The sequence below is a fragment of the Brachionichthys hirsutus genome, chromosome 22 (assembly GCF_040956055.1).
Source record: "Brachionichthys hirsutus isolate HB-005 chromosome 22, CSIRO-AGI_Bhir_v1, whole genome shotgun sequence".
Taxonomy (NCBI): Eukaryota; Metazoa; Chordata; class Actinopteri; order Lophiiformes; family Brachionichthyidae; genus Brachionichthys; species Brachionichthys hirsutus.
Window position 1 is genome coordinate 5,395,992 of NC_090918.1, and position 12,756 is coordinate 5,408,747.

At 52.4% G+C, this 12,756-nt stretch overlaps 2 protein-coding genes across 2 annotated transcripts; one reads left to right on the top strand and one right to left on the bottom strand.

The window, feature by feature from the left end:
- Positions 1–411: 411 nt before the first annotated feature.
- On the bottom strand, positions 412–4,964 carry il17rel (interleukin 17 receptor E-like). Its single transcript, XM_068755411.1, is given in 16 exon segments — positions 412–742; positions 820–867; positions 1,184–1,300; positions 1,396–1,453; positions 1,876–1,920; positions 2,028–2,188; positions 2,277–2,331; positions 2,409–2,480; positions 2,558–2,697; positions 2,823–2,867; positions 3,103–3,217; positions 3,309–3,401; positions 3,403–3,425; positions 3,540–3,689; positions 3,995–4,022; positions 4,869–4,964. Coding segments are annotated over 16 exon segments (1,365 nt in total). The 3' UTR covers positions 412–623.
- Positions 4,965–6,841: 1,877 nt separating this feature from the next.
- On the top strand, positions 6,842–12,440 carry LOC137910805 (protein phosphatase 1H-like). Its single transcript, XM_068755216.1, has 10 exons — positions 6,842–7,077; positions 9,168–9,357; positions 9,501–9,875; positions 10,016–10,128; positions 10,221–10,305; positions 10,538–10,656; positions 11,243–11,306; positions 11,501–11,608; positions 11,938–12,089; positions 12,293–12,440. The coding sequence occupies exons 1-10, from the start codon at positions 6,842–6,844 to the stop codon at positions 12,438–12,440; spliced, it is 1,590 nt and encodes a 529-aa protein (XP_068611317.1).
- The last annotated feature ends 316 nt before the right edge of the window (positions 12,441–12,756 follow it).

The following is a 12,756-nucleotide window of genomic DNA, read 5'->3' on the forward strand; positions in this document are numbered from 1 at the left end:
GTCCGGTCACGGAGCAGGATGCGTCGCCGTTCCGTTTGCATCAGCGTCCGAACATCACAAGTTCATTTTTCTTTCATCCGCAGCCTCGGCAGAGCCATCGGCCGCCACCGCCACCTGGACTATGAGATGTCATTCCTAATATCAAACTAAGGGACGGGATCCTACTGAGGACTGGTCTGTGGGTAGTTTTTGTGATATCACCATCATCAGTCTCAGCAGAGTCATTAGCCACCACCGTCACCAGCGTCTGGGATTTGGATCGAGCCCGTTATCCAGATTTTAACTGGGCCGTTCTGGTCCATGTTTTACCGTGTGGCTTTTCTGGTCCAAGAAAACGACGTGAACATTTGGGTTTCTTTGATAACTTTTATTGAAAATAAACATTTAAACTACAGTACGAGTTGACCGTTTAGCCGCCAGTTGGATAAAGAGTTTAACTTCACCCCCCCAATGAATCGACACCACACAGCACACACAAACAATAACCATGACAACCACACATCGTCTGTAACATATTTGAAATATCTGGTTGTCCGTGGCTCCAAACCGAGGCCCTGTTCGGCTTGCGTTCCATCTTTAGTCCTAAACGGCGCCTTGACGCTTGAGAAGCGGAGCTCGCTTCTTCAGTCAGAGATCAGGTTGGCTGTCTCGCCGTTCCCGCACCGCGCCGAATCCGGAACGAGGACTCCACGGAGAACGGGTTTCGTTTGCAACGCAGGGATCATGCGGTCAAAGTCGAGATCTGCCAAAGCAAACTTCAGGTTTTAGGCATTTTTTTAAATGTCACTAATCGGCAAAGAAAGATTGAGATATTCTCACCTGTTTGTTTTTCATTCGTGCATCTTTTTGATTTCCTGCTTTTACACACTGAAATATAAAACAGGGGATCGGATGAGGATGAGGATGAGGATGACGAAGCAGGTGAGTAAATGTTGAGTTCTGTACAGGATTACAGGAATCCTTATTTTAACTCCTTATGTTAGTTGCTAATTAGAGCATTGGTTCATTCCGGAACCTTTGCTCATATCATCCCAACGTTTTCGTACTTACAGCGACCTCCGTGAGTCGGAACAGTTGACACTGGAGCCGGGCCAAAGTCAAGTTCAGGAGAAATGTTTTCCGCCAGCGCGTCAACAGAGCGGAAGGTTTCTACAGGCCCGAGCATGTGCGGCCTTCAACCTACCGGTTAGCAGCGTGACGATTACGATGCCAGAGAGGAAAACTCCAGCTGGGACAACAACCCAGGTCAGATCCCGGGACGCCTGCTGGGAGACGACGGCTCTGGGGAGCGACGGCAGACCTGCGAGGAGAGATCGGAGTTTAGGATCGACGTGCATTAAATCAAACGGGGGGGGGGGGTTAGATGCTGCTTGGGATGGGATTAAAAAGAGGTACCTTGGAGTCTGGCATCGGCGAAGGGGCACCTGGTCCAGGACCGAGAACCGACAGTGAACTGAGGAGGAAAGAGGAATTAGATCTTGTTGCAGCCGGTGCTTCTGATTTGGTTACCAGTGAACTCTCAAAGCGAGGATGGAAAGGATGAGCTTCCCCTTTTTTAAAAATATGTCATAAAATCTATGCAGAAATCACACCACGGTGGAAATGCTACTGGCGTTAGTTCCCAAAAATAAATGTCACATAAAAAGCATCGAGCGACATTTAGGTCCAAAGGAAAACACTCGCGGCTCTTTCCTTCCCTAAATGTGGAACCCGAGCCGAATTCAAAGGTCAAAGCGTCTTAATTTCACCTTTAACCCCGCCTTATAAATGACACGAAGCCATTCCAAGAATCGACGCATCGCCGCCTGCAGCTAGTTAGCGTAGCACGAGCGACGCTCACGGATAGCCGAAAGGCAGAAGGGAAGCGATCCTCACCTTCATGCACAAAGATGGCTGCGGATCCACTTTGGTGAATGAAACCTGAAAAGCAATCATCATGTACGTTTTAGTACCATCAGGATGAACTTTAAACATAATTACGTGATTTAAATGTTCAGCTGATGTGCAGGAGAATCCTTTAAAGGCACCTTTTCCCTGCTGATGTCTCTGGAGGCGTCGGGCAGCTCCTCGCAGACCGCCTCTCTTTGCTGACACAACACGACCACGACGGCAAGCGGGCAGGGGGGCGTCCAGGACAGCATCCCCTCCAGCGGGTCAAAGGTTATCCCGGCCCACAGCTCCTCCAGCCCTGCGGGACAGCGAGGTCGCCGCGTTTTCATGGGACGAACCCGGCAAAAGGAGTTCGGGTTCGTTCGGAGAATCGGACGAGGACTCACGGTCTCTGAAGGGGCAGACCTGGACTCTGGGGGCGTCCATCACCATGGACCATCCCTAAGAGACATGTGGTTTTAGGATCTCTATTTACGGGCTGCTTCTGAAGGCCGGGGGGGGGGGGGGGGGGGCGTTACCTCGATGCAGAGGCAGGGCAGCGGTTTGGAGTACTGCAGCTGGACGCTGCGTTCCGGTTCATCCCTCTTGATCTGGAAGGAAGGAAACGTCACTCTTAGCCGTCTTTCTTCCGCCCGCCGGGACGTTGATCTGCGGGCGCCGGACTCACCAGCGCGTCGGCGCCGGTCCCCATGCAGATGAAGTCCTTGTGGCAAAGACGGAGACGGTAGTCGTGGTCCTCCAGCATGTCCACGACGCTGACGGTCAGCTCCTTCCTCTGCGGGTTTATGTCGTACAACAGCCTCCCCGCTGGAAGAGACAAGCATGGGGGGGCGGAGCTACGGTTCGTTAGGCAGCCAACGGGAGCGATCGGAACCGCACTGCGCCGAATCTGGCAGGTGTGAGGAAACAAGGCGGATAAAGGCTGGACTTACTGATGCATTCTGGGACGTGCCTCTGCAAATCTGGACTTGTGCATTCTGCGGAGGGAAATGAAGATGTTTATAGTAACGACCTCGAACGCCGACACGGGAATCCTCCCGGAGATCATCGGAATCGTTGGCGGCTCCTTTGAAAACCAGGAAACTGTCCCACGCCAACGTGTGCAGACGTGACTCACGATTGACTTCTGCGCTATAAATAAAAGACGCAGCTTCTGTTCGTTCACTTCCTGCCGGCTCACAAGTTTCCAAAATGACGCAAGCTCGTTCTCACCTGGAGCCTGGTGGGCACCTGTCCAGGTTACGCCGCAGTAGCCCGGCGCCGTCTTCACCGTCACTCTGACCTGTTGGCTCGGGGACACGTCGGTGCAGTCGCTCTCGACTTCCACCTGCAGCGAAGGTCGTCGGCAGTGATGTCATCGGCAGTGATGTCATCGGCAGTGATGTGACAGCGTGTAGAAACGATCAAATGGGACGAACCTGCTCGCCAGACATCCTTTCCCTGGAAGCTCTCTTGAAGCTGATGTTTCGGCAGTTCTCCATCATCCCCGAGGAGACGGTGCAGACGGACACGGACGGACACGCCGTGGACCGAGTCTGGGGGGGGGGGGGAAGGGTCGAAGGTCAGCGGCCGGACAGAGACCAACGCGGATCGTTTTAGTGAGTCGGGACCGCGCAGAGCGTCTCAAAGCTCGTCCGTCGCTGGCATACCCGTCAGCTGCAACGCGATTCGGATTCGGAGGTGAAGCGAGCACTTCTGCCTCCCCTCGCATCTCATGACCGTGGCGAGGCTGACGTTCCGGAAGACGGAGGAAGCGTCGAGACCTCCGGGGGGGGTTTCACACGGAGGAGGGAACAAAGCTGCGGAGGGACAAGGCCGGGAAGTCAAAAACACGTTTCAGGTCCCGTCAAAAAATGGAGCTACGTTTTCCCCAATGTTCCAGGTGGTTGTTTGTTCTGGTCCAATGACGACTGTCACGGGGCGTGCTTCACACCTTTTAGCTTCCAAAGGCGTCCCAATTGTTCCCCGAGACAAAGCAAACGGCAGCCCTTCCCCCAGGCTAGTCACGCGCCGCTTTGCTTTATCTCCGACCGTCTACGCTACGCTCGCCGCGCAGGCGCGCCGCCTACGTGCGTGCACGGCTGCAGAAGTGGTCTGGACTCACAGTGAGGCTTGGTCTTGCATTGAAGGCCCTAAAAGGAAGAGAGAGAGAGAGAGGGGGGGGGGGGGACACTAAAGTGAGACGGGCTGTGAATCTTCATGAGAGAACTGAGATGGGAAGGAATTCCCAGACAAAGAGCGTTTTACATCCTCATTGCTGCTCGAAATAGAACCGACCGGTTTGTTTCTCAGCAGCGCCGCGCACACGGAGAACCTACGGATCCGCACCGCTGCCACCGTGAGGTCACTGAAGGGATTTGTCACCAAGCGCTTGGGGATTCTTCGCCGGTCTGTGGATCCGAGGTTATTTTAGGGGCGGGAGAGAAGGTAGCGTTGATGTGAAATTCAACTCGGCTCACGTTCGAGTGTCCGTCTCATGAGAGGAAGGGATTTCTCATCGCACAAACACTCTCGTCTATGAATAGATTTTATGCTAAAAAAAATGACATTTTCATTTATTTTTTTTATTATTATCACACAAATTTAATATTGTTTTTTGGCAAATGGACAAACGTAATGGAACATGAGCTGTACCGGAGTAGATGAGAATAAAAGTACTTCATTACAAGTAAAAGTACTTCATTACATTCTACCGCTGCCGAGAGGGAAGTAAAAATCCTCCCGACGAGATTATCAGCTGTTTGCCTTCCTCCTCGGACGACGAGGGGGGGGGCGTGGGAGCTTCGAGTTCAGAACGCACGCTCACCTTTGACATACCCTGGCACCTGGGAGACGCTCAGGTGAGTCAGTTTGTGAGGAGTCGGGTTTACGACGGCTCACCTTCTGTAAACTATGACTGATAGACGTCATAAAAATATCTGCTGCAGTGTGTGTGCGTGTGTGTGTGTGTGTGTGTGTGTGTGAGGACGCAGTTTTACCTGAGAACACCTGATGCCACACGCTTCGATCCTGCCCAGTCCTGCCGCTCCAGCCAGACCCAAAGAGCAGAGAAACACCAACAGCATCATCTTCATCAGCCAAGTCTTCTTCTTCTTCTTCTTCCTCTTCCTCTGTCGATCTTCCAGGGTCGGGCGGTAAGGATGATGATGATGATGATGAAGGTGATGATGATGGAGGTCTTCTCCTCAATGTGATGACATCCAGGGTTTGGTGCACTGTGGCTGAGCCAAGCACACAAAGTGAAGCAGAAGCGGTAGAAAAGCCCACTTAAATATTCCTCCGGAGGGGGCGGAGCCTCTGAGTTTGAATTCACTCGTCAAGGGTTACATGTGGGGAAACATCAGAGCCTTTCCTCTTTGGCAGCACTTCAAACACATTTGTGGTGTGATGTGCGTCCGTTTTCCTTCCGATTGCTTTTTATTGATTGGCAGGAAAAGGAAAAACAAATAAATCCATTTACCTGTCACCATTTCTCCGTAGTCACGTAGCTACAAGCAGGAATTCTGGATCAGGATTTACCGGATATGAAATGTCCCACTTTATGGCACTGTTTGGGATAGAAAAGACTGGATCACAAAAATCTGCAAATGCCAGACGGGAACGCTTTCTGCGTTTCAGCTCGCGTCCCACAATGAGAGCAGCGAGAATGAAACAGGAAAAGCAGGCCGCCGTTTCCGGAGCAAGAACCGAAAGGGAAGACGGGCTCAAGCCGGGTTTCAAAGCCAGAGGCGGTGAAGAAAAGATCAAGATATATATCCCCCCCCCCATAGGAGTCCAGGCCCTGGTGGTGGGGGCTGATGACTCTGCTGAGACCAAAAGAGGATGACGTCGTCTGCGTTAATCGTGGCTTCACAATTGTGCCCGTCTTTTGAATGCCGTGTTGTGCAACGCCATCAAAGCCCACGACCATAAAAGGACAAGGAGATGGCACAGATTACCCGGATTACTGTTATTCCCAGTTTCATTCCAAGCACAACGGATTCCTGGAATTTCTCGGCTTTATGACAGCTACGAGTTCAATCTCACGGACGCAAGCTCGTAAAAAACAGCGCGGCGACCTCTCACCCGCTGACACCCGTCTCATAGTAGCGCGGTGACGAATTAGCGTTGTTGCGTCAACCGCTACGCCGAAACCCTACGCACGACGTAGGCGACGAAACGTGAAAGTCGTCTCGTAGACGCAAGTAGAAATATTTACGAGTAACACGCCCCCCCAGGCGGCGTGTTATTTCTACACACAAGGAACCAATGTTATGTTTCCTGAACAGCCTTTAAAGAGAAGCCCTTTGGTACACCTGTGACAGGTAAAACCAGCTGCTCTCCCTTGATGCGGTGGCGCCATCTACTGGTACAAAGTATGTACTGCATCACATGCTGGTTTATCATAGTCATGACATGAGTTTTGTGTGATGATAGATTATATATTTACACCATTTATTTATCGTTTGCACTCGTTTATCAATCTTTACTCAATCTACACTGCAAAAAAAAATGACAGTTCCATTCCGAACGAACCTCCGTGTCGTTAAATCGATACATTTACTTATTGTTATTGATTAATTATCGATTCCAGAATTTAAATAGCGACGTCGGATTCCAATTTAAACCACAACCCTGCAGCGAAGCGTCGCAGGGCTCCGGTTTTTAACGTCACGTTTCTTGCAGTGTGTTTTCCGTGGTCGCGTCATGTGACGCGGTAATCTTCCGTGTATTTCCGCGTTCCCGACGGCCGAGCTGTTGTGATGACTGTCCGCGGAGGCGTGCGCGTTTTTACCTGAAGCATCCGGATGATGCGGCTTTAACCGTCTGACCTCTTCCTCCTCCTCCTCCTCTTCCTCCTCCTCCGAGCGTGTCGTCGATCGCCGCGGCCGAGCTGGGGGGCAATCCGGGGAAAGGGAGCCGCGGCGCCGCGCACCGCCCGACGGACGCCCCGCCGCGACGCGCCACCAACATGCTCACCCGGGTCAAGTCCGCCGTGGCCGGCTTCATGGGCGGGATCATGGCCGGGGGGGGCTCCGGCGGGGGCGGCAACGACGGATCCGAGCTGCCGATGAAGTTCCCCTATATGAGACCCCACTTCCTCGGACTGTCCCCGGATGAGATCGAGTGTTCCGCGGACCACATCGCCCGGCCCATCCTCATCCTGAAGGAGACCAGGAGGCTACCGTGGGCCACCGGATACGCGGAGTGAGTAGCCCGGCTCCCATTGTTCTCCCAGGGGGGGGGGGGGGGGGGTGCTTGTGGCCTCCATCCGCCTCCTGCGCGGGTCTGCGTGTTTTGTGTTTTAAATGGATGAACACACTCATCCACGGGGCCAGCTGGTTTTCATGCGTAAAGGGATGACGCGTCCTCCGTGGGCAGCAGGACCCGCCGGCCAAGGTGCATTTATAGTCCGCAGGTGAGAGCTGAAGGGTGTGGCTCGGACTGGACAGGCAGCCGGTGCAGTGAGGCTAACATCCATTTATACATTGATTGTGATTTTGTGATTGCGTGAGAGTCTGCTGGATGGATGTCAAACACGCCCGAGGCCCGTAAAGTGCAATACAATAAAATCCAGCAAACGGTCTTTAAACTACGAGGGACCGAAGCGGGAGGTTCTGGTCCAGCTGGTACCGCGTGTTGGGCTCCGGGTCCAGAAGTTTACACTTCGGAGAAGATGCGGGGAATGCGTGACGACTGATGCAGCCGCGTTGTTGGACAAATAAAGCAGAGGATCATCTGCATAGCGCTGAAATGAAATATCGTGCTGTTTGATGACGAACCTCTGAAAACTGTTCTGGACCAAACTTTTTTTGTATTTTTGATAACAGACCTCCGACAATAAAAAAATAATAAAAAAAAATTGTGACCGTAATGACTCTGCGCACCAAGCGTGCAGCGCGCGGCGGACGCTAACGGCTTAGCACAGTAGATTGTGGTGTTTACAGCTAGCTCTGTTGCTTAGATACTGTACTTCTGTTGACACGACTGAAGGTCACATCAGCAGTCAATGCGGTATCGCTTGGAGCTGATAGGGAGCTAAAAACACCCCGTCCCCCCCCCCGTCTGTGGTGTAAGGTCGTGTAGACCGTTGTAACCACAGCAACCGGGAGTCGTAGACAGATAGTACTTCTAAGAACTCGGGATACAATTTGGTTTCTTGGTAAAATTTTAGCTGCAGTTTTTACCGCCGGTTCGATGTTCCTTCTTCGGCTAATGTGATGCGAACGTCTCCACCCCGATACCAGCGATGATATCTGTGAGTAACGTTTCCCAATAATCCGGAATGACTGATAAAAAAAAGTAGATAATGAGGATTAAGATTAGGCTTGTTGTAGATACGACGATAAAATTACCGATACTGTTATTGAACCAATTTCCACAGAAACTATTTATTATTCCTTTTTTTATTATCTTTGTTTTCTTTCCTTCTATGTGGAAGACATGTCGCATTAGCATTTAGTCTAAAATGAGTTAAAACACTGACTAATCAGTCGGAGTTGTATTTTCTTATCTCAAATCGTCACATTTTTTGTTCCTTCCTGCCCAAAATCCTGGAGAAAAAGGATTTTAAATGCGTTTCAGCTTCTCAATAAGCTTCGTGCTTCAGAAGAAAATTATCTCATCCTCGGGGCAGAGAAACAAAGAGGCCATTACGTTCGACAAAGGAGGACGGAAATGAGGTTTCCCCACTAATGGGCTGAAGATAATTGTTCCGAACGGAGCCGAGATGATCGGCGCGGATGTGACGCCGGGCCTTCGTGCCTTTTCATTTGGTCTTTACGTTCGTTTTGTTTGAACGAACGTGGTTAGACTTCCTTCTGCTTCTTCTCTACCTCGAAACCCAGAGGAATCAACGCTGGATTAGTTTAAATATTTACCTAAACTAGACGTTCTATTCCGGCCCGAGGCCCATCGTGCCTCCGGGTTTCTGACAAACCGACGCCGAACTGGATTCAGATGAATTTCAGGCACGTTCTGAAGCAGAGCGCCACGCAGCTAAACATTCACCGCCCGTCTATTAATAGAGAGACGTCTGTCAGACACCCCCGTCTCCGCAGTCTCACCTCAGGGTTTATCGGTAACACGCTTTATTTATTATTCGGCAGGTTTAGTCAGTTGTTTCCAGTAAACAGGAAGTCTACGAACCTCGGCTTGCTTTACGGAGCCACTGGATAGGACAGTTTACTTTTGCTCCCCGTCACAAGCATAAATACTGTGCGTCAAGAAGGGGGCCAGGTCCATGTTTGGGGCAGACCTGAAACGCGAGTCACGCCGTGCATATGCTGGTGTTCCAGGGTGATTAACGCGGGAAAGAGCGCGCTGAACGAGGACCAGGCCTGCTGCGAGGTGGTCGTGGCGAGACGGCGGCCTATGAGCTACTGCCCTCCCTCCACGCCCAGCAAGAACGTCACGACCAAGAGGCGCAACTCCCTTCCCAACGGAGAGGGTCTGGGGCTTCGCGTGGAGCACAACCAGCTGGGGGAGGTACGAAGCACACACGAGCGAGCAATGGACATGGTTTACGAGGCGCTCCCAAATCAGATGAGATAAATACCCCCCCCCCCCCCCCCCCGAGGCGTTTGTGTCACTACTTGATTGCGCGTGTCTTTTTAATCGTTTGTCTGCAGGAGAGCGAAGGATTCGTGTTCCACTACTGGGCCTTGTTCGACGGCCACGCCGGTTCAGGCGCGGCCGTCGTCGCCTCCCGCCTTCTGCAGCACCACATCGCCTGCCAGCTCCAGACCGTCATGGAGATACTGCGCGACACGGCCTCCCCGCCGCCGACCGTCATGGGCGAAGAGCCGGAGAACAACCCCTACCTCCAGGGAAACACTCCAGGCCCACACCGAAGCGGCCTGACCCGGGCCACTTCGCTGCGCGGGGCCACGGGTGCGCCGGGGTCCCCTTGCAGCACCCCGCCTCCGCCTCGCTTCTTCAGCGAGAAGAAGGTCCAACATGAGAGCCTGGTGGTGGGGGCCATAGAGAACGCCTTCAAAGACATGGTGAGTCTAACGCAAGCATATTATTATTGCGCTTAGTCGCCACTAGATGGCAGCGGAGCAACGGCGACGGCCCGCTCCCGACCCAGCCTTTTGATTTAGGAGGCGATCTTCTTCATGGACTTTTTGGTTGCCTTTCGCAGGACGCCCAGATTGAGAAGGACAAGCGGGTCTACGACGTCACAGGGGGGTGCACGGCCCTCGCCGTCGTCTACCTGCTCGGTAAACTGTACGTCGGGAACGCGGGCGACAGCAGGTGACTGACCTTACCTTCCCGCCGCGCATTGGTCGGATCTGTCTGCTTGTTCTTTTGGAGGGTGACGTTTGCATGTGTCTTACTTTCTGCAGGGCTATCATCGTACGGAGCAATGAGCTCATTCCTGTGTCGGAGGAGTTCACGCCAGAGTCGGAACGACAGCGACTTCAGTTCCTGGTAAGACTTTTAGAAAAGCCTCGGGAATGGACACGCCATCGGTTTCCTGGAGAGGCGTGCAGAAACGCCGCTGGTCTTTAAAGCACCGATCGCCCTTAAGATTTATTTAATGAAGCTGGAAGCAACCAAAAAGCTCACTACCGAATTCTCCCGTTTCCCGGCGATGACGTCATCCGCGAGGCCAAATGTTTACCCGCTTACTGACGAACACCGTTGTCCGCCTGTCCTCCAGGGTTTTATGCAACCTCAACTCTTGGGGAACGAGTTCACGCACCTGGAGTTTCCCCGGCGCGTTCAGAGGAAGGAAGTAGGCAAGAAGATGCTCTACCGAGACTTCACCATGAATGGATGGTAAGGGCCTCTACCGCCTGGGTGACCCTTGCGTTGCTTTGCTCTTCTTTAACAACATGAAGATCGTCTGCGTGTGAAAACGGAGCGTCTCTTTCGGCCTTCGTCACAAACCGGGGAAGTTTCGGAGTCATTTGAGAGAGACCGAGATGTAGGTCAGGAAAGGCCCGAGAGGAAACGAGCCAGACGGAGGAAGAGGTTTAGCGTTTCGGGTCAGGAAAAGTACACGTCTCAGTTTCGAGAGTGGAAGATGGGCAGAGAAAAGCTTCGTCCTGATAGACGCCGCTAACCCTGGTCAGATATGAAGCCGTTTGAAGTCTGGCTGGCGACGGCTCTAATCTATCCAGTTTAAGCACATCGTCAGCCGTGGAGCCTTTCAGTCCGACATCAAAGCGCCGTCTCGGGAGCCTCCGCTTCCATTTGTGAAGTCGGGTTTACCTCGCGGACTTTACACATTTCAAGTCAGGCGGGGACGATCCGTAAATGCCTGAAGCACTCTCTTAAATCCTTTTAATACAAAAAAAAAGAGTGAAAGGACAAATCAATAATGTTCGACTGGTTTCACATTTGTGTCATTTCTCAAACACAGGGCGTACAAGACCATCGAGGAGGAAGATCTCAAGTTTCCGTTGATTTACGGGGAAGGGAAGAAGGTGAGTACGTCCAAGCAAAAGACGGGAAATCAATCGCCCATTAAATGTTCCTGAAATCCCCGGTGGGACGGAAGAGAAGAATACACCAAAACTTGGGATTCAAACCGAGGACCTCATATTAGTGCTGCAGATATCCCGGCAGCACTAGGATCACTCGGACCCCGCCTAATTCAAAGCCCGACTTTGTGTTCCAGGCGCGGGTGTTGGCCACCATCGGCGTTACCCGTGGGCTCGGCGACCACGACCTGAAAGTTCACGACTCCAACATCTACATCAAACCGTTCCTGTCCTGCTGCCCTGAGGTAAGACGACGCTTTCTGCAGACGCGCGTGTCCAAGCCCAAATTGTAACTGAAATTAATCGCATGCTTTCGCTAGCGCGGCTCGACGGGGCCGCGCAAAAATATCGCTAAGGCATTAGCGCTGCAGCGTCCAAATGTCCCCAAAGAGATTCTAATGAGCTTTGGCGTTGACCCATGTGTCGCTAACGCCTCACTGTCCAACTGGCACCAGCACCATCAACGACTAGCGGCATTCCCATCTGCATTTCCTGCTGATTAGCATATGCTAGCATGGATTCAGCTAATGGTCATTCGTTGTTAAAAATCTTCTTGTCTTTTGTGTTTTTGCAGGTTAAAGTTTATAACCTGATGCAGTACGAGCACGGAGCCGATGACGTCCTGGTGATGGGAACCGACGGCCTCTGGGACGTCCTTTCCAACCAGGAAGTGGCTGAAGCCGTGACCATGTTCCTGGCTAACTGCGACCCCGACGACCTGCACAGGTGTGCGACTCTTTTCTTCTTTATTCGGTTTCTTGCTCGTCGCGTTCATTCTCAGTTGACGATCTTCGTGGAAATCCGCGTAGAAGAACCTGGAGACGTATCCTGCACATGTGTGTTCCCGCCCCCTAGCACAACAGCCAATCAAATCAGTGCAGAGAAACTGCGGTTTATGGGGCGTTCTTGCCGTTTCCGCCGTTGTCCAGGTACACAATGGCGGCACAAGACCTGGTGATGCGAGCGCGTGGCGTTCTGAGAGACCGCGGCTGGAGGATCACCAATGAGCGTCTGGGCTCCGGAGACGACATCTCCGTCTTCATCATACCTCTGATGTACGGGAACCGCCAGCCCTGAGGGGCCGGAGGGCGGCGCCGTGGAGTCAACCGCCGGTTGGGTACTGGGCCGGGAGTCTCCTTTCTGTTTCCGTAGTGTCGTTTGCACATTTCTTTTCCTCTTTAGTCCGAGGACATGCTGATATTTGGAGAGTTCACATCTCTGTCGGAGTTTAGCGCTAGTTCCCACCAAGTTTGGGTCCACAGTCGGAACAGTTTGGTTGGCTGGGAAACTCCGGGATGAAAATGTTGCGAATCAAATAACCGTAAAAGTCAATAAAAGCGAAGGTGGAATGTCCTGAATGTCGTGATCCGGAGCCTCTGCAGAGATGTGAAAG